The sequence below is a fragment of the Solea solea genome, chromosome 11 (assembly GCF_958295425.1).
Source record: "Solea solea chromosome 11, fSolSol10.1, whole genome shotgun sequence".
In the NCBI taxonomy this organism is placed as follows: Eukaryota; Metazoa; Chordata; class Actinopteri; order Pleuronectiformes; family Soleidae; genus Solea; species Solea solea.
In genome coordinates, this window is record NC_081144.1 from 9,026,629 (window position 1) to 9,048,391 (window position 21,763).

The 21,763-nt window shown below is 40.6% G+C and overlaps 1 protein-coding gene across 1 annotated transcript; it reads left to right on the plus strand.

Annotated features, from left to right (window-relative positions):
* The first annotated feature begins 1,882 nt into the window (after window positions 1–1,882).
* On the plus strand, window positions 1,883–21,247 carry LOC131468632 (ankyrin repeat domain-containing protein SOWAHA). The gene is made up of 10 exons (XM_058643117.1): window positions 1,883–2,106; window positions 5,549–5,610; window positions 7,107–7,328; window positions 11,180–11,236; window positions 12,009–12,110; window positions 13,444–13,584; window positions 16,519–16,605; window positions 17,969–18,041; window positions 18,200–18,295; window positions 18,892–21,247. Exons 1-10 carry the CDS (start codon window positions 1,971–1,973, stop codon window positions 19,065–19,067), a joined length of 1,152 nt encoding a protein of 383 aa, XP_058499100.1. The 5' UTR covers window positions 1,883–1,970; the 3' UTR covers window positions 19,068–21,247.
* Window positions 21,248–21,763: the final 516 nt, after the last annotated feature.

A 21,763-nucleotide genomic window follows, 5' to 3' on the forward strand; every position in this document is an offset into this window, starting at 1 on the left:
TTTAACCCCCAGATTTGTGGTAGTGTGTTTTAAAAGCAGTGCCAGGCAGCCCAGATCTACTTGGGGGGTCCCAGTGGTGCCACCAAACACCATCACTTCAGTCTTTTTGTCATTAAAACTTAAAAAGTTCAGAGTCATCCAGGCCTTTATGTCATCAAGACACTGAAGTAAAATTTTAAAGGAGTTAACTTCGTTCTTTTTAATAGGCATGTAGATTTGACTGTCATCTGCATAGCAATGGAACGAGATGCCATACTTTCTAAGAATGGAGCCAAGTGGGAGCAGATATAGAGAGAAAAGAAGGGGGCCCAGAACTGAGCCCTGTGGGACCCCGCAGGTGAGAGGAGCCGAGGAGGATGTCGAGTCACCGAGGCTGACACAGAAAGTTCGATCAGCCAAGTATGACCTGAACCACTCCAAAGCTGTGCCCCTGATGCCCACCTGCTCCTCCAGACGTGAGATCAGGATCTCGTGATCCACTGTATCAAATGCAGCAGTTAAGTCTAAAAGCACAAGAACTACACAGTCACCAGAGTCAGTAGCTAAAAAGATATCATTAAAAACTCTTAAAAGTGCTGATTCGGTGCTGTGCAGTGATTTAAAACCGGACTGGAAAACCTCAAGGATATTATTTTCCTCTAAAAAGGCCATTACTTGACCATGGACTAGCTTCTCAAGGATTTTTGAGATAAAAGGCAGTTTGGAGATGGGCCTGAAATTTGCAGGAACTGCAGGGTCTAGACCAGGTTTCTTGATAAGAGGTTGCACTACTGTGATTAGAGCTACAATTGCAGAAACATACACAACAGCGGAGCCTTTTTTTCTGATTTTGCAAGAGAAGTCTAACCCTAACCCCGCTATGATCAGGCTATAACTAGGACTATAATAGCTGGTTGTTGTGTGTTATTGTGATATGTAAATAAAAACACTATAGCCTTTCAGTTTTTTATAATTATTGCATTTCCTTGTTCTAGATGTACGTTTGCACAATTAATGTAAAAATAAACTGAAATGAGCTTTTATGGAATTAGATATGTGTCAATATTTTCAACACTTTAGAAGCAAAAACAATGGATTTAATCATTCAAAAATGATGTATTTTATTGTTTGAAAATACACTTGTTCTTTGCGCTCCCTCACTATCCGCTGGAGTTTGAGCGACAGAAGTCGCCACAGGCTTGGAGTTGCTGTCCGTCTGGAAGTCGTTCCCCGTCCGATTGTAAGTATCCAATGTTTATAATCTGACAAACATTAGATATTTACAATTATTTTGTCAGATGTTGACGGGGAAAACTAAAACGAGTTCCAGACGGATAGCGACTCCAAGCCCATGACAACTTCCACTCTATTGAGCTGTCGCTCCAAAACTCCAGCCAATCAGCAGGCAGCTTCATAAGCCCCGCCCACAACAAAAAACTCAGCACAAAGAACAAACCAAGGCGCACAATGAACAAGTGAGGGAGTGCAAAGAAGAAAAAGTGTAATTTCAAACAATAAAATACAATATCTTTGAATGATTAAATCGATATATTTTTTTGCTTCTTAAAAACGTGTTGTTTGATTCCTGAAAAGTGTAAAATCTAATTCCATAAACTTCCCCTGTTTCACAGCCCAGCAGCTGTCACTGTGGTGCCTGTCCCACTCGTGTGCAGTAGGTGCCCTTTTAATTTTCACCCCTGGCCTTCCAAATGTCTGTGCACGCCTCTGTGAAGTGTTGAAGAAAACATCCTTCTCGTCCTTTAGTGACGGATGCTGGAGCTGAGCGTTGTCACTTAAAGGGTTAACAACCGCAGGCGGAGGAGGCGGAGGAGGCGGAGGCGCAGCTCAGTCTGGGTGGAGTGAAGTTCAGACTCCTCTATAACAAATTAGCCAAGAATGATTACACCAAGAATCCGTTCAAACAAACACACACACACACACACACATACACACAGTTGAGGAGAAAGACGGTAGAAACTGACTGAGCTGAGATGATGAGTGATGTGAGCGAGCACGCGCTGCTGGATTATTTCTATTCCGCCGGTGGGGATTCAGGCAGAGTGAGAAACGCAGACATACTGAAGACATTTAAGCCTTTTATTGGCCACACTGACCTGCAGTTACGTGGTAAGTAGCGAGTCATTGTCATAGATTCCGCGGGACGGGAGTGTATCAGAGTGAGTGTGTGTGTGAGTGTGTTGGGGTTGTGCAGTGGGATGGCGCTAAAATATCAAGTGACCTCGTGTTTACAAGACTGTCCTCACAGTTTTACTCATAACTGGATTATAATATTTACACAAACCGTTTGACAGTGTTGCTTCACAACAACGCTCTTCGTGTGTGTGTGTGTGTGTCTGCGCTCAGTCGTGCCGCAGACATCTGGTTTGTATTAAATGCTCCCCTCTTTCCTGTGAACAACAGTTTAGTTTCAGCAGGGAATTGTGTCATTTCCTGCCTCAGGCCTGTTGTAGCTGAAGCAGCCCAGTCACACAATCTGTCACATCATATGAATCACATTCACACCAGAGCTGCTCCAAGCCTTTGTGGGGCCCCGAGCACAAGGGCCCCCCCCTTTTACACCCGGTATTAACATGAGTCTCCGGTGTCGACGTCTAGATCCGATTGCTATCCGAGCAACGTCATCCCTCCCCTTACGTCACCTCCCCATCTGTGCGCGGCCATATCAACAACACCAGTGTTCGTCGTAAGTGAAGTCGCACTAAGCGGAAAATTGCCAAAAGCGGGGGAGACTTTATAGTTTTGTTGCCGTTTTTGGAGCCTCCAATGTATTTCCGCTCACTTAGTTGTTGCGGGTGGAGCAGAAACGCATCAGAGACTCGTTGCATTTACACTTCGGTTAATGTGGTCACTATGCTTCTCCTATGACCTCCTGACGTGGTCTCGCAGATCAGATAATGATCCGTCCTCAGGTGTATTTACACCTGAACTGACAAGTGGTCAGGCGCTATCTGATTACAATCCACCAGCAGTAATCAAATCTGGCCTTGGAAGTAGGCATGGTGCCATTACTGCAGTGGCATCTCCCTGCAGTTTGAGTGCAAGCTCCCTGAAAAATATACAGTTTTCTACTTTGAAGGTCCAGTTTAAGTCTAGTTTAATCTAGCAGTGAGACCATAGATTATTACACCTTTCCAAGGTGTGACCTTGAAATACAGTGGCCTTTGGGTTCCAGGAAGAAAGTCATTATTGTACATTTGTGTAGTAAGCTCTGGCTGGTTTGTCCATTCAGGCTGCTGTAGCAACATGGCACAAGATGGCCTCTGTAAAGAAAGGCCCTTTCAGGTACAGTACATTTCAAAGTCTTATTCCTTATTCCTTATAAGGCTAGGAAAACCAAACTGTTTTTTTTAAGTGAATATACACCAATACAAAGATACTCTTAGGTAGTTTATTACATTTTTGCCAGTAAAATGTCTGTTACAAATGTTACACACTGAGTTGTTCTGTAACTCTCACTGTGGTCGCTCAGGATCTGTGTTTACTGTGTGACTCTCTCTGCTCTTCTTCTCCACCCACTATCTGCACGGATGATTATGTAATCCTGCCCGAATCTTCTCATATTTCCTATGACAGGTGGTTATAAGAGTGAGGTCATGAGTGTGCCCTTTAAAGCCACACAGCAACAAGACTTGGGTTGTTTTGCATTTCGTTGTGACAAAATCTGACTTTGACTGTGTTAGCAAGAAGCATTTTCAGGTGAAGACTAATCCTTTACTTACAGTTTTCACAGATTATAGTACACATCAAACTTTGGTGTATCTGGCTCTCTGATTAATCTGGCTTTTTTATTATTCTAGAGGCCAATAATGATGGATTCACATGTATTTATGCTAAAGCTAATAACAACAAATACTACTACTATTACTAATAATGATAATATCGGACAGAGAAAAATTTAAAATCCGATACAATCCAAACATCCTATGCTGTGTGTCTCATGCTTCACTATGCACAGATTTCGCATTTTTAGAGTCATGTTTGCGCAATTTGTTTCTTCTTCTTTTTGGTTGAGCAATATTTGTTACACAGTTGGAGAATTCAGTCTTTGAAATGACTCGGCACAAATGTGTAGTTCATAAATGGTCTAAAATGACTGTATCGGACTAATATCGGTATCAGTAGTGATATCAGTATCGGACACAAAAATCGGTAAAGTCTCATTCCCTAATTATGATATGAAATTTGTTTTTGTGGCCCAGAAAAGAAATAATGAACTGCACTCAGCAGTCTGCACCTTAACCTTTGACACTCAAACATATTTCGACCTCTTGATTCGATGTTCCAAAGTGACCTTGGACACAGTGCATACAGTGTCCGGCGTGTGACAACAGAGGTTTAGAGAGCAACAGCCCGCACAATTAGAAAAGTGCTTCAAGTCTGTCATTGCGCCGCAGCTTTTTGTGTCATAATTGTGATGATCGAGTTTTAATCATAATTAAGTCCACATGACTGGACGTAGACCTCCTAATGGGCTCACTTTTTCATCGGACAGGCAGGAGAACTGGGGCATGATGAGTATACATGATGTGTGTGTGTGTGAGTGTGTGTGTGTGTGTGTGTGTGTGTGTGTGTGTGGGGGGGGGGGTTGACAGTTGTTACACATGTTTTTGTGCAAGCTGCTTGTTTTTGCAGATCGCTGGCTAATAAATAACAAGCACATATTGAATGTTCCTTGCTGCGCTAAGCAAGGAATTCTTTTGTTGAGACAGATGTAAGTGGCGGCTTCCTTTGGGTTTCCTGTTGTTGTCAACGCGAGCAGTTTAACTGTTTGACTACAGATGTGCTTTCCGTCCACATCAGGAAAGGGAAACACTTCCAATTGTCCGTAGCTGCACGTTGGCATGAATGGAATGCCATCACCTGGAAAATATTTGTGCTTGTGTAGATGACCCGGCTGCTCGAGCCCCCCCCCCCCCCCCCCCCCCCCCCGCGGAAACTAAAACGTCTGAATATCTGCTCCCTGGTGTAAACAAACACAGATAACTTTATCTGACGACTGAGCTCGTCAGCTGACGTCTGTTTGATTCCCACAGGAAAGAGTTACTGTGTGAATCGTGACTGAGGTTTTTGATTTCAGGGATTTGCTGTGATCTGTTTGTATCTGCTGGGCCAATAATGGAGGAGAACCTCATTCCTCTCACTTTAGCTCATAACTGAGGATCAACTATTTTATTTAGATGTGAGCTGCGTTTAGCTCAGGCTGCCAAGTTTGTGATATAAGATACTGTTACCAACCTACTGCCGCATTGTAATCCACAACTGAGTTAATAAACATGTCAGATATGATCCTTTCTTAGAAGTATTAGTATCAATTTTAATATTTGTCCATATATGTACAGCACATCAGAAAACGTTTACAGGAAGAATAAACACTGGGAAACAGATTATACATGCTGAGTCATTCACAAACCACACTGCATTTACAATACAGCCAGTAATACAATACTGTCAAATCTATATTCATTCAAGGTTAGGATGACTTCTTTCTATTCTTGTATTCTGGGAGTTATTAAACATTTTACTTATCAAATGTTTTTTCCACTTGCAGCTAAATACAGAGAGGAATTCAAGCTCGTCATTGACCGGATCGCTGTGGTGAAGTCAGAGAATGTAAGTATCGGAATAGTTTTACCTTTTGAGGAAGAAGCTTTGCTCCCATGTGAATTGATATTTATTTATACCCTAAAGGAAACACAACAGTAAACCGTTAGACTATCATGACCTGAGTTCAACAATGTCTTACTTCTTTTTTTGCACTGGTTTTCTCTGGAAGAACGGCAACTGTACTTTATATTATAAATTTCTCATTTTCACGAGCAGGGACCACAACCATGAAATGACGGCACGTAAAATGTTTTATTTATATTAATTTGAGAAAAGATAATAACGAACTGGTCTTGATCAGTTGTGGTGTGGGTAACCCCAAAGGTTACCCTAAGGATGAAGAGAATCCTGCGCATAGCAGATCTTGTGAATTGGGCGAAAGTTTATAATACTGTGGCAGAAAATAGTGGAATTGTGCTCTGGTTCAGTTCTGCATGAGGAGCCAAGTTTCTGACGACCACCTGGGACGTGTTGGGCACAGATGGGTGACTGACAGCCACGTGAGAGGAAGCATGAAGGGCATAAGTGTCGGGGGAATTGTGTCAACCTTTGTTGATAATGTGACGATGGGAAGATTATCAGGGTGGATTTTCTTGACCGTTCATGACCCCACAACAAGTTCCACAAAGTCTGGGTTCGGGTGATTTCAGAGTTCATATTTCAGGGCTGGGATATTGATCGATGTACCTTAGTGCAGTTGTTGTTTACTTGGGTTATGCAGAACTCCAATGCACAAGTGGGGAGAGAGAGCAAGAGAAGGATGCTGGGGAGAACAACTGGCAACCCGGTGCCATTAGAGGAGACGAAGGGTTGTTGAGGAGGAGGGATAGAGAGGAGAGAGACCGGGATCCTTGTGCCAATGGAGAAAGGATGCTGGGAAGGGGGGATAAGCAAAAGGGAAACTGGCAACTCGGTGTCAGCGAAGAGAGGATGCTGGGAAGCAGAGATAAATGTGAGGCTTTTCTAGCAACCTGCACGTTGAATGAATTTATAGTCTATATATATGTAGACAGAAGGGAGATGATTGAGGTGTGGTTCTGCTCTTGAACTTCAGATAAAAAGATTCTCCCTCTTTTGACACGAACACAACATGTGATTGTAATGCTTTTGGCATTTCGAGAAATTCTGCACGTATAAAGCTTCTACCAAACAGCTCCTCACATTTGATGTGTTTAAACAGGCACTAAAATGTAGTACAACAAACCGAGGTTTAATGGGGCCTTAAGTACAATTTGTTATTTTTCCATTTCTCTTTGTATAAATGTAAGCAGACGTGGGCCCTGGAAAAGTCAGACTTCCAATCTGATATTACTCTTCATACTAAACCAAGCTCATTGTCTCCTGATGTGACACAAGGATACTTTATTATCCGTACAACAAGAAACACATGGGTTGCCTGTCTCATACATGCACTCACAGGACACACAGGACTGCTCTCAAAAGTATGAACCAACACATTCAGTCCTAACTGTGACATGACTTGTTTCCTGCTTGTGACTCAGGGTGAGAAGTACCTCGTTCTGAAGAAGAAGTACCGGCAGCTGCTCCATGAACGCGACACCAAAAATCACGGCACAGATGAGAATGGACAGAAACACGCGAATTCGGCCAGAGCGGCAGCCACTGCACAGTGGGAAGCAACGAACGTCACGGCCTCTTCTTCCCCTCAGAAGGAACAACAGGACGAGCTCATGTTGTGTGGAGACACTGAGAGCAATGCCGAGGTGAATATATAAAACCAGTTTATTCGTGTTTTTTTTCTAGAATACATAAACCCACAGCACACCATGTTGACACACATTTATCTCTGAACAAGTCGGTCTTTGTTGGCGTACTGTGGTGCCTCTTCTCTCATAGCATGACTCAGCGATCAATGATGGCACTGTGGCACAGACATTTACACTGAGGGAAAAAAAAAGCTTTTTTATTTCAAGTTTGCTGCTCTGAGAAGAAAGGGAAGGTCAAAGGGCTTAAGAATTTGTATAACGGGAACTAATGCACACTGCAGGAGCACTCAACTGCTGTGAAAATCAACACTATCTACACGACTATATGCTTAATGCACAGTAATCTGCTGGAAGTACTTTTTAAAAGATTAATATGTTTGATTCTGCTGGACATGATGCTGTGTCCACACTCAGTTGGTGGTCGGAAGAAAAGAGCAGATAAGGCGCCGCCGCTGGTTGTTGACCCACAGACAAATGTTCAGGATGCAAACATTCAGATGAGATAAGGTTTTTAAGCACGTTGTGTCTGTACATCTAGGTTTCTTCAGCACCAACTTCTGGAACGATGAGTTAGACAAGGATTTGGAAGTGTTTAAATACTGGTTTTGTGCAGATAGTGACAACACTGTTTCTGTTTATACAGTTAATGCTGCTTACAACCACTTACAACCAAATGTGTGTTCATATAATATATGCACATTTGACTCAATGGAACTTTTTTAAATCTTAAAATAGAGGTAGACCGATTTGACCATTTTTTTATGATTGGCGTCGACCAATTATATTTAATTCCTGTCACAAAAACTGGACTCTCTCATCCAAAAGACAGCCTGTAATATGTGTTAAATATTCGGTATTTTGAATTTATTATTTTTTTATTATTATTTTAAATGCATTAGTTCACTGCAGTGCAGATTGGGGAGAGACCATAAGTGTTATTCAGTACATGTCTATTTAATATTAAAATAAAAGCTTGGTCCACTGATTTACTTTATAATAGGGAGACTGGAGTGTCTTTAATTACCAATTTATTTGATCATGATTTGATCCCATCAGTAATTGTTCAAGCAAAATAAGTAAAAAAGACAAAGTAGTAATTCATTAATCAGTTTATTAATTAGCGGTTGACCAAAATAGATTTTCTATGGCTGATAGCAGTACCAATCACTTTTAGGAATCAGGGAAGTGAGTTTTTTGTGATATATTTAGATGATTTTCTTTTCCCCCCTTCATCTGATAAAATCCACTCTTTAATGATAACAAATAATTAAAAAAAATGCTTAAAATAGTTACTGAACAACATAAATGGTCTGACTGTTGTTTACTTATGTACAGTATGTTTTGTTTTGGGACCACAATCATTTTTTTATGTATATAAATTAAATTTATTCACTCTCTGATATTTTGAATTTGGTCATATTTGCAGACCACACAATGTATACTGTTCTGGGGAGGACATACATTCATTATTACAAACCATAGAAAGTGAGTTGATAAAGTAAAAAAAATGGTTTGACATAAATAAGTAAAATAAAAGTAGTATTGGACCAAATTGGGAAATAAAACATTGTACATTGAAATAGACCCTACAAGTAAACTTCAGAGAATAGCTGTTAGAATCATCATTAAGACTTGGTACCTTGAAATTACAAATAAGGTCCTCTCTTCTAAAGAGAGAGGAAAACGTAAGAGAACATAATTATGTGTGTTGGGAGTTTATGGAAATTTTCAGCCACAGGAAAATTCTTGAGGAATTAAGTGTCATTGTGTACTGTTCTTGTTTTGTTTGTTGCTTTTTGGTTAATAATTTAGAGAAACTTTTTTTCATGAAAAAAACCACCCGAAATAATATGTATTCATTCATATTTTCAATCAAAATAAAGCATGAAGTAAATATTAAATGCATGAAACAGGTAATCAAAAAAAATTGTTTTAGTGACTTAGCAACATGTATGAAGTTTCTGATAACAAAAAATGCATTATTTGTAATAAGTGTCCAATTATTAAATATATTAACAAATGTCAAATATCATCCAGATTAATCTAATTGAATAATCTCTTCTCACATTAATGCAACTGATGATCAGTTCAGTACATAGGCTCCAGTGGCTCCCTCTGTTAGCCACCAGGTGGTGCTAAGCAAATTACCTGGATTTGTTACAGTTCTTTGGATTTGAGTGGGAGGGGGAAGGACCAGTTGGGGGAGAAGGGGAGGTATTTAAATTGGGGTCTGTGTTATTATGTTAAGCAGTAACATGTTGGAACACATTATAAAGATAATAATCACTGTAGAGGAAGATATGTGAATCTTCACAACAGGCAGATGAAATGTGAGACTATAGCGCAACAATGACATCAAGTGTGTTTGTTTAGAGAATTAGTTTCACCATCAAACTTTGTAGTCGGTGTTGACATTTAGTTTCAAATCACAGAAGCTACTTAGCTGATTTATATCAGTGTTACACTATTAATCACCAGGCTGTAGAATATTTCCCTGTTAAATAAAGGATAATTATTTTGGGGAAGATACATTTAACTATTAAATGTAAACTTGATTTAACTCTACCACTTACAGTACCCAATGAAGGTGTAGACCGAGTGGAAAGTACTTATTTTAATAATTAATTTATCATTTTCAAGCCTGGCATTTGTTAATAGAAAGTCTTTGTCTTTTTTTTAGAGCTGAATCGATTAATCGATGAATCGATAATTAATCGATTACTAAATTACTCGACAACTATTTTGTAATCGATTAATTGGTTTGAAGCTTTTTTCATGATTAAAAAAAGATTTCTGATTGTTTAAGCTTCTTAAATATGAATATTTTCTTCATTTCTTTGCTCTGGATAACAAATTAATCATTAAAAGTGAATAATTTTGGTTTGTGGACAAAACAAGACATTAGAGAACATCATCATTTCCAGGTTTGACGAAACACCGCTCAACATTTTTTATGGTTTTCTGATATTTTATTCATCAATTAATTCATCGATTAAATGAGAAAATAATCGACCGATTAATCGATTATGAAAATTATCGTTAGTTGCAGCTCTACTTTTTTTGTACATCTGGGTATTTGGAGATTGCTTGACTTTTAGCTGTGGAAAACTGTAATATGAGAAGGGATCACTCAAATATAGAAATAACAGCTACAGCCCTCAACGCAGTCACAATGACTGTGATGCTAGTTGCAGGAGTTATTTTTCCTTCTCAGTCTTTTTGCCCGACTTTGTTTTACTTGGTCTCCACCAGAGGTAAAAAAAAAATGGACATGTGTCAGCGTGCAATAGTCTGGATTATAATATCCCTGTAGTTTTCATGTTCCGCCCGCTGATGTGTGACAGTTTGTGAGAGAGACATGAAAAGGCTGGAGTGTTTTCACATCATGTCTCATGTGTGATCTGAGAACACTTTTCTGTTCTCCTCACAAGAGGCGAGAGAAGAACTAACACCTTCCCTCTAACATAAATCAGCCTAAGTGACACTGCTGGACGGCTGTGCTCATTATTTTTGGAGTTTCCCTCTTGACCCTGTCAGACTAAAATGCTTAGGAGAGCACCAAGCCCGACTGTAGGCATGTTGTTTTTTGGTTAATTGTTAATTGGATTGTTATTCATTACCTCTTATGTGTGAAATTGTCACCTCAGCCTTGCTGTCTCATTACCTCCCTATCTGTCTGACACCCTTTGGTCGTGTCCCGTCAGCTGGAAAACATCACAGCAGTGTGGCCATTGTGTGAGAGTGAGTGTGTGTGATGTCGTATCCTGCTGTGTGAGCGTTATGACGGATACAGTTAACGCTGTGTGTTTTTGTCCCCGCTGAGTAATCGTCTGTCTTCTGTCCTCCAGTTCGAGTCGGAGCAGGACGAGGAGGGCACGGGCAGCATGGGCTCCGCTGTAGTCGCTGTGAGTCGTGTTTTCGTGTCTTTTCCAGAAGACAAATATTTAAAGAAATATGTAAAAATACATGAAGAAATACCAAAAGCAGTGCAATCTCCCACAGTGTGTCAACTGTTGTCCTTAGAAAATAGAGTAGAGATTTGCAGAATCAGCACTATCAACTTTTCTGGCATAAACACTGACCCTGTCAGGACCATTAGTCCTCATGGAGACTAGGCATGGGTATCGGTATCGGACCTACACTGGTCAAAATAACTGGATCGTATATTGGACAGATAAAAATACAATCCAAAAGTCCTATATATCGCATACTTTACTATGCAAAGACTGTAAAAATGTAAATAAAAATCAGCAAAAGCATTTTAGCTGAGTCATGTTTGGGCTGTTTAGAATTAGCTGAGAATAATTATTATGAAATGACTCAGCACAAATAGTTCATAGATGGTCTAAAATGACTGTATCGGACTAATATATAATATATAACTAATATCGGTAACGGTATTGGTCGATACTCAAGTTTTTGGTACCGTATCGGACACAAAAGAGTGTCCCCAATTGGAGATCACAACCTGGTCCTAATGAGGCTGGGTAAGATTTTAACTGGCATTAGGTTCAGGTTATGCTTAGGCATTAACTGGTAATGGTTAAGTTTAAGGATAATGCTTTCTTTAGGCTGTCCAGATGAATGGTAGTCAGTTCAGTGTCCTTAAAATAATAGATGTGTGAACCTCTCTGTGTGTGTGTGTGTAGTCTGAGCCCCTCTCCTCTCTGTGTATAGCTGGATCCTATAGAAAAAGAGTGGATCTACTCTGCTGCGGGCGCTCGAGTCCCTGACCTCTCTCAGCTGCTCAGACAGGACCCATCGCTGGCGAACAAGAAGGTAACGTTGCCCTTTGATCTGCCCTTCTGAAAACATGTGAGAATGTGGAAAAACGGCAGCAGAAAACCACAGCTTGGCTTTACTAAAGATGCTGAATGGTTAAGTTATTCTAGAAACTGTGTGAGGGACAGCTGTGACCTGCAAAACAAAGGTCACGCTTGTACTGAGGCTTATTCTTGGTAGCGTGACCTTTTAATCAAAGTAGTAAGGATCAACATTTTAATAACACACAGTTAAATCCACATTTTTTGTTTTATTTAAAACACCAATCATCATTATTCGTTCATTTCAGCCACAGTAAGTATGAAGAACACCAGGACTTTGTGGTGATGTTACTTAATGTTGGAAAACTGTGCCATGTGTCGTTTTCCTGACCACCGCTGTTCCTCAGCTGTGGTTGAAACCAAACAGACTTTTAAGTTGAATTCCTCTTCTAGTAAAGTTCTTGGGAACAATTCAGTCAACTAAACTGTCATCTCACTGCGCAGTTTCCATCCTCGTCAGTCTCTGTTGTCGCAATGTTGTGCATGGTTACAGACTTCAGCTATAACTACTTTGATTAGCAGAATGTGACCTGACATTGTAAAAGGTCATTAGCTATATTTTTCTGGTCTAGATGACCAGTCCAAGCTGTACGCTACCTACTCACGGCCAGGCACATTTTTACAGTGCTACTTCAAAGCACGCTGGCACAGTGACATCATTGGTCCAAAAACACCTTAGCATGCAGGCTAAAGGAGCTGGGAATCAAACTGCCCATGCTCTGGTTAGAAGACGCCCCGCTCTCTGTCTGTGAGCCACAGCCACATGTCAGAGCTTATGCAACCATTGCTGTGGGTTATTTCAACACTGATATGTTTTATTTTTTATGCCTGTAGTCACGTCCGCACTACGTTAGACTCGTCAAGATTCTGAGGCTTCGTCCACGCTGCTGTGTTTTCTTTTAAAATTTGAAAATGCAACAGTTGTGCCTTGAATGGCATGGTCAGTGTACTGGAATGTTCATGTGATCTATGTTTTCAGGTGTGTTAATCAGATTACTTCTGACTCATTCTGCTCTTTCGGACACATTTTTTTTTTTTTTTCAAATCTAAAATCTTTTTCAAACGAAATCTCAGGTTGTGTGTGTTTTTTTTTTTTAATGACTTACTAAGAAATGATGACGCACATGGACACTCACTTCCTGACTAGGTCCTTTCAGTCATGACTCAAGTTACACTTACATCTCCCCACACATATGCAAAATAAGTGATTGAATTCATTATGAAATAGTTGTCCTGTTAATTTATCGCTCTTGTTCTTGTCTTTTCTGCGGCGGTGTTTGTCAAACCAGGACTTCACCTCAGTAAGTAGTGAAAAAATTTACAGTATTTGTACATATCTTATTTGGAAGGATGACGTTCATACCATTATTTCCTCTGTCTTTCATGCCGACCTCTCTGGCTGTGATCGTGAACGTCCATTCTTTCAGGGGGTAAGTTCCGTCACTTGTGTGTGAAGACACTTTACAGATTCATAAGAGTTCCGTTCATTTACTGTTGAAGTAGAGGTCACCTCTGTCGCGACAAAAAGCGACGTGCAGCTCTTTGATTCCCGATTCATCAGCTGATGCCTCCGCTCTCAGACTCTCCGCTTGCTTGTGTAACTTTCACAAGCTCACTCTGAGATTTTTTTTTCCCCTTTAATAGTATTCTGAGAACCCAGTGTTAAAACATCCAGATCATGCATTTCAAAAGGTCCACTATCAAAAGGATTATGAAAGATAGCTTTTTAGCTCCTGTGCCCCCCCTGACAACCCAAATCCTTTTATTTGTCTCCCTGTGCGCTTAAGAGATTTGAGCTCATGTTTGTTGTCCCTCCCCTGTGTCACAGTTCTCACACTGTCCTGTGGCCGTGGTGGACCACCTTCTAAGAGTAGCCCTAAGCCTCTGCCATCCCCACCCGGACAAGATAGCACGGCCCCCATTGAAGTTTAGGGAGATGGAGGGTGGTGGTGGGGATTAAGAAGAGTCTTAATGCTCCACAAAGACTTCACCCACTTAAAGATAATCTGAAAGTAATAGAGCAGGCTGGGATTAATTGTAGAACAATGCTGGTTGTGTCCATGGGAAGGTGCTAAGTCCCCTTCAGGCCTCTTTGATGTTCCCTTCGGCCCTCAACCTTTCCCTGTGCAGCAGAGGTGGATGCCACTGCACAGATCATGTACACTGATAACTTACAATCAAGAAAGTTACGAGACTCCTGGGAAACACAGGCAGTCAAGTGCTTTTATATCTGATCTGCATTTTCATGCACAGAAGAAGGAAGCAAAGTGAACCACATACTGTACCTGGCTCTCAGGTCTTTTGGTGTTTGGCCAGGACTGAAGGGATTACTCTTCATTCTGGGAAGGACTTAAGTGTTTCCTGTTCTCGCCAAATGTTTGTTGGGATCAGGTGTTTTTTTTTATACTTCAAACACTGGTTTAAATGTGAAGTTGCCTAAAAGTGACACATGTACGCCAGAAGATGTGTCAGTTTCAGTCTCTTTTTTTTTTTTTCTTTCTCATCCTGCTCGTGACGTCTACCTCTATCCCTGCTGTGACGGACTTCCTCTGCCACACAGTTTGTAAGTACATCATTACCCCATCACTCCTCTCTGTCTTCCTCCATATCCAGGACAGTGTCGGGCTCACGGGTCATTGTGTCTCCTGTCGAAGGGAGCCCTCTTTAACCACCACTTCCCTCACTGGGGAGAAGCATGGCGGGGACACAGTCACCCCTGAGTGATCAGACAGGTGGGGGGTCACCCCCGGTAGGTAGGAACAGAAACGAGAGGCGCAGAGAGGGGAAGACGGTGCATCCTGTTCAGCCTCGTCCATCACTCCTGCCCACAGGGAGACCCGCCAGCCCGTCTGTCAAAGACCTTTTTGGCCAATCTGTCTTGAGGTGTGACATGGGACAGACAAAGGAGATGGAGATACTCCAGCCAGACAGCATCGATCACAATCAGTCCTCCAGATGCCTGACATGGAGATGCAGCACTGTATCGCATCCTTATTCCCCTGCGTCCAGCCTTTACAAATGGTTAAAAAAAAACTTCAACTTCATAGTGGCCCAGCCTGTGATTCCACCAGAAACACTGAGAAAAAAAAAAACAGAGAGACACTTTTCACTGTCACCTCAAACATTCCTACGTACATTCCTACAGTAGTCTGATAGATCTGATAGCATTGACAGTTCTTTTGTATTCCGTTAAAGGCACTTTGAGATGTCCGCGGTTCGTATATGACATATGTTTTTGTCTCATTTCAAAGAGAAACCAATGCTAATATTGCTCCTGTATGATTTCATGCACTTTGAGCTGCACCTGAGATGACAAAAACACGTTTATTTTTTATTTGAAATAGTCACAGCTAATACTGTGCACTTTTTTTTTTACACACTTTGAGTGTGGGAAGGACAGGTATGACCAAACTAAACAAATTTTTAATGTACTTTTAAAATGTGTCCTCACCTGCTGCTTACTGGCTGCAGGAACAAAATGTGGCCCAACTGAGTTTGTAATTGAATAGTCCTGCCCTACATGAATACAAGAGATCTTTTTTTCCAACCAGCTGTTAGACAAGCTTGTTGTTCTTTTCGATTAGCGTCATAGCTTCAAAACAAAAAAGTACCGAAAAATTATGTAAAAAAAAAACAAAACAACCTGATGAAATTCCCCAAACTTACTGTACATGTGTGAAAAAAGTACTGCTGTGTGTGAAGCATGAGCCTCTGAGTGGATGTATGTAGTTACTTAGACAACATCTGCACTTACGCTCCGCTTCCACCTGTAGATAACACACATAATTATGCAGCTTAGAGTGTGAAGGGAAAAAAAGATCACAGCTGTAGTCCGACAGGTGGATGTGGTTTGCATGTGACTCCGCTTCATACATGTGTCTATTATTATAACGTCAGCGTACACTTTGAGTATAATAGCACGTGTGCGTGTATCTCTAAAGTGGTGTGTGTGTGTGTGTTGGGGGGGGGGGGTTGTTTCCCTCCTTGACGTGTGCTGACAGTTGTGCGGTGATGTCTGGGTGGGTCTCCCCTCTGCGGGTCACACTAACATCATCAATCTTCCCTGCGGTGACAGGCGGCCAGGGCCCCCAACTGTGGGCACAGTGCTGTGTTGTTTTGTAATTAGGCTCCGTTAGATGGCAGGAAACCATCTCTCCATCCCTCCTTCTCACATCCCTCCATCCATTCACTCCCCTCCGTGCGCAGCTGGATCTCTGACTTTGCGCAGCCAATGAGAAGTTGCCCTCAGCGCGGCTTAGACGACTTGTAATGATGCTCCAGAAATTAACTTGTCTGATAATAGTACAGAAGTCTGTAGCGGACTCTTTTTTTTTTATGAATAACTCTTTCTTTGTTTCACACAGACCGCTCTGCACTGGGCTGCCAAACATGGCAGTGAGGACATGGCCACTCTGGTGGTTAAGGCCGGTGCTGATGTCAACACCAAATCAGTGAGTTTTTCATCATAACACAGACGTTTCAAAGGGGCACACAACCTATGTAAAAAATAATCTGATTGGTTAGATGTGAGGATACTTAACACATGTCACTGACTTATGCGGTTTTATGGCAATAAATTAAACTTGTGCAATGCAGATAAAAAGTCATATTGTTAAGTGCCAGAGTCCAACTTTCATTGAGAGCCTACAGATTCTAAAATAAATGGTCACATTCAAGTGGAGCAAGAAAACATGTATTGCCATTTTTTAATTATATTCTGCATTTTAATTTTTTTTGTAGCTGCTTTATATTTCCTGTGTTAACTGAAACCTGTCAGATGCAGAGGAGATCAGGGACAACTTAATATTAAACAAATCACTTGATATAAGGGAAACAAACCATTATGATTAAGATTTATTATTATTTGTTATAACTGGGTCTCTTAGAAGTTAATTTTTAGTTTGGTTTTCCTACAGCAAAAGTGGGATCTTGTCTGCCTGGTAAATATCTTTATCCTCAACTCGGCTCGTCTTGTAAACCAGAGCTAAATCACTATATTAATTATCTTCACATCATAATGTAAAGAGCCATTAGATAATAATAATAATAATAATAATAAGGCCAAGATAGAAACTAATATAGTTTTCTGAATTCTGAAACCGAAATTAAAATAATCCCGATGACATACTCAGGGTTTGATCTATATGATTATGACAAATCTTGAAGGACAGTGTCCACTAATTAACATTATGTTGTTCTGCTCTCTTGCAGCATGTGAGTATCCAGGCTTTTATGGAGTGGTGGTGATGGGTGTGCAACAGAGCGCGGCTCTCTACAGTCGTGTCCCCCTGTAGGTGATGTAATGCTCCTTAAACGATCTCTGTGAAGATCCAGCTGTGCAAATGTATCACAGCAGCACGTGTTGTGGGACGACGGGGGCTCCGCTAATAAATCATGTCATGTCACGTTAATTGTTTCCCCAAAACAGTGTGTCTATGTGTCAGCATGCACAACTCCAAAACTATGCAATTTTCAGTGAATTACCAAGCAATTATGTTTTTATCATTATCTGGTGTTTCCATAACCTCTGCTAATTTGTCTATTTTTTTCCCCCGATGCTGTTTTCATTGGCTGCTTTTGGTCGTGGGAAACTCAAGGGGGTAGGTACTAAAGCCTTTCAGAACTTCAGCCACAGTAACGCCCCTGAACGCAACATAAAATAAAACTGTCAGCTTTAAACTCTGCGGTTCTTTATGTGTCAGTAAAGTAAACATTGAAGGTTTTTTACTAAATACTTCAAACAATAAGGAGTAACTGTATTTTATTGTCATTACAGACATTTCTTTTTGTCTTACTGTTGTTTTTGCTCCTCAGGGTTATACGCCTCTTCACATCGCAGCGTTACATGGTCACCGCCATATTCTTGACCTGCTCATAGGGTCATACGGTACAAAGTGCTTTGTTTTTTTTAATCTGACTGTTGGTTACAGGGTAATTACCAGCAGCAAATCCCATGAAAGACCTAATAAGTAATCAAAACAAGTCTCATGCTGATTTCATGGTTGTTGATGTAAAATTATTTTACTTTTACTTTTTTCCTATCAGGTGCTAAAGAGAATTTGAGGGATTACAGCGGCCACCTTGCCAACCATTATCTCAATATCAAAGAACCAGAGGCTCCAGAGGAAGAGTGTGAGCTGCGTGAGTGCCTCATTTGAATTTTTTATTTTTATTTTATTTCTTTACTTTTGCATTATTCTTTCATTTTATTCCTCAGTGTTAAGACATCCTCTGCAATGGTTGTGTTTTCTGCACACCTTAAAAGCTGTAGTGCATAACGTTTGGGGATTTCTTTTATGGTTTTTGGCCTTCGTGAACAGAAACAACGTAACATTATAATATAATATAATATAATATTTTAACTTATATATTTAAACGTGGGCTCTTTTAAGCAATGCTATAAAACCTGGCGGAAGGAGCGTTTATGTGTAAACACTGGCAGTGCAGGGGCTAGAAGCATTATTCCTTAGAAATAAGTAATATTATAAGAGAGAGTTAAATTAGGTGAGAAAACAAGAAAGTGTATCATCGCTCTTCATAGAATGTCAGACTATTCCAAAAGATTTTCTGCCATGTCTGAAAGTTTGTCTCTCACCCTTTCTATCTAAACTGAAAACAATAAAAAAACAGCTTCCCTAAAAGAGTTCATGTTCACAGGCAAAATCTTCCTAATCCAATAGATTAAGGTGGTAATCATGAGATTTCCCTAATTAATTCATACCCGTTTGTTGTGGCAGCGGAGCTTCAAGTCACTCAGGCCAGGGAGCGGAACAGGAACAGGAAGTTGGCGTCCCTGTTCCAGCCAAAGAAGAAGTGGGGCTCGGCAGAGGATCTGGCTCCCATTGAGGAGGAGAGGACGACGTCTCATCAGCTCGTCCTTCCTCCGTTCAGACCCCGGAAATTCTCCCGCTGAGGGAAAATGGACAATTTCTGACTCTCTAAAGGTTTAATTTCACATTAACACACATCATATAAACCCTCAACATCACCACCATGAAAGTATAACATTGTTCCAGTTGACTTGTCGAGGCGTTCCTTCAACAAGAACGACCTCCTGAGTCGGATTTCCAACACAGAAAGTTGGAGAAAACTCACCAACCCTGACAGAGGATGCCATGATGGCTGCCACCCATACAAACACTACTACTTATACTGTTAATAAGAATTTCTCTTATTTGTTTCACAGTAGGCCACACGGCTGGTGTAGTGGTTAGCGCTCTTGCCTTTGCAGCAAGAAGACCAAGAAGCAAGAAGTCTTGTTCTCCCTGTATGTAAGTGGGTTTCCCCCGGGCTCTCCGGCTTCCTCCCACAGTCCAAAAACATGCAATGTGTGGATTAGGTAAATTGGACACTCTAAATTGGCCGTAGGTGTGAGAGTGAGGGTCAATGGTTGTTTGTCTCTATGTGACCCTGGCGAGCTGTCCAGGGTGTGACCCCGCCTATCGCTCCCTATGTCAGCTGAGATTGGCACAGCTCCCCCCGCGACCCTCCGGTGAAGGATAGAGCGGTAGATGATGGATGGATGGATGTTTCACAAGTAAATCAGTCATACTGTTCAATTTTTATTCATGGTATTTTACGCAAAGAGGTTCACCTGCACCTTTCATAACTAAGCCCATACCTTAAAAAAAGCCTACCCTAAAGTTCATCCAAAAAATGACCACAGGAGCTTTAACTGAGTAGAAAGTGCTATGTTCTTAAATGTATTAATGGTATTAATATATAAGTATTTCTTGAAGCCTTTAAAGTTAAATTCAAATCCGCATGTTTGCCTTCACAGTTTCTAGTGAGCGCAGGTCACAGGAAGTCTTTAAACTCACCTTTTAAAGTAACTGACAGTAAATCTGGTGTTACTGTAGATTTTGTTATGATCTATAGATCCAGTAAAATCACTGCAGGGAACTGTATTTTTTTTTCTTTTTTTAGCAAACATTACTGAAGCAGGAGTTAAAAGTTTATTTGCTTAAGCCTGTTTCAGCCTAAGGTGTAATCCTGGTACAGTGTTGCTCTAAAAAAAACCTCAGTTCAACTAAGGAACAAAATAAACCTAACGTTTCTGGCGACATGCGTTAGAAGAATTAATTAAATGCTTTTTTTTTTCTTTTTTTATTTACATGTATAATATACATACTAGTATGGAATGGCCGGTTTAAACAACCATTTTATGAAAATGATGCCACTAAAAGACAGATTTACATTCATCTCCAGAGACACACAGTCTTATGCAGTGCTAAGTAAGGACTTGTTAAGACATTCAGCTTTGGATTCATTATCATTTCACAGAAAGCATTTGTTCTTTTTTTTCCCAATTGTCAGTTCGTCTATTTGTCTGAGTGCGAATGACACCAAATTTAAATACAAGACGTTAACGTTGACAGACAAATAAATCAACAACAAATATTAACTCTTTGTAGTGTAGTGTAGATTTTGCGCTTGTGCAAGTCTTCCACGAGTAAATATTTAAGTTTTAAGTCACATGACTCTTTGTGCAGTGTTAGTGATTTGTAGTGAACAATTAAATGACGGGTATTTCTTTATATCTGAGCCAAAAAGATATTTTAGATTCAGGAAAATTCAAAGCAATGCTGCATGAACATTTTTCATCTTTTTGTTTTTATGACTGTTGCAAATGTTACTACACGCACGTGTTTGTGTTGTGCTTTAGGCCAATTTGTCTTATTTGTCAACCCTGTATAGATTTAGCACATGGTTGTTGTGAAGTTGTGACAGCTGCAGTGATTTGTACCATTAGCTGTCATGATTTATGACTAGTTATACAGAGTAAGCTGAGGTTTAAGTAGAATATCTTTGTTTATCTTTATCTTTATTCTCTGTTACAACCCGACACATTTGAGTGTTATTTTCACCCCTGCAGTCAGTGTTGATGCTGCTACAGTGTGAATAACTACTTTCTGGTGGATTCTGCCAGTTAGATGAAAGGGCTTTTTTTTTGTATAGCTCAGCATTTTTCATTTGATGTGAAGGAAGATAACTGTGTAATTGTAAATCTAAAGAAACCAGCCTTCGTTACATTATTTGCACAATATTTACACAGCAAAGGTATTTTCAGTATTAAATTGTATTTTATATGAAGTTCACTTGTAATTTCTGCACTTGATGATCATTTTCTTTACAGTCATGAGCTTTTGCACGTCCACGGAATCAGACCCCAGTTTCTCCGTCCTCCAAACAGCGCTTTTTCTTTTTCATTCTTTCTCTGGAATAACCAGAGTTTCTTAAGCCGCCTTTGATCTTTCTTTAACTACCTGACTTTGTGGGCTCCAGATGGAGTAAATATGGGCCCTGCTAGCTCTCAATGCGGCTTTAAACCTTAATTCCTGATTAGCAGAAAAGGGCAGCACTTGCTTTTGGGTCCTGGATATCACACAACACAGAGGGGAACAGGGGCAAGTGTTTTTGTGCTTCGTTTTTGAAGCGGGGATGTTTGGGTGGGGGATAAGAGGGAGTTTCTGTAATAGATACTTATCTTACTGCCCTCAAGCCCCTCAAACAAAGTCCCCCTCTGAAGAGATTATAACCCAGGGAGGGCACATTAGCTCTAATCCAATGCTTTGAGGCCTTGCACCCCCATACCACCCTCTGCCCCAC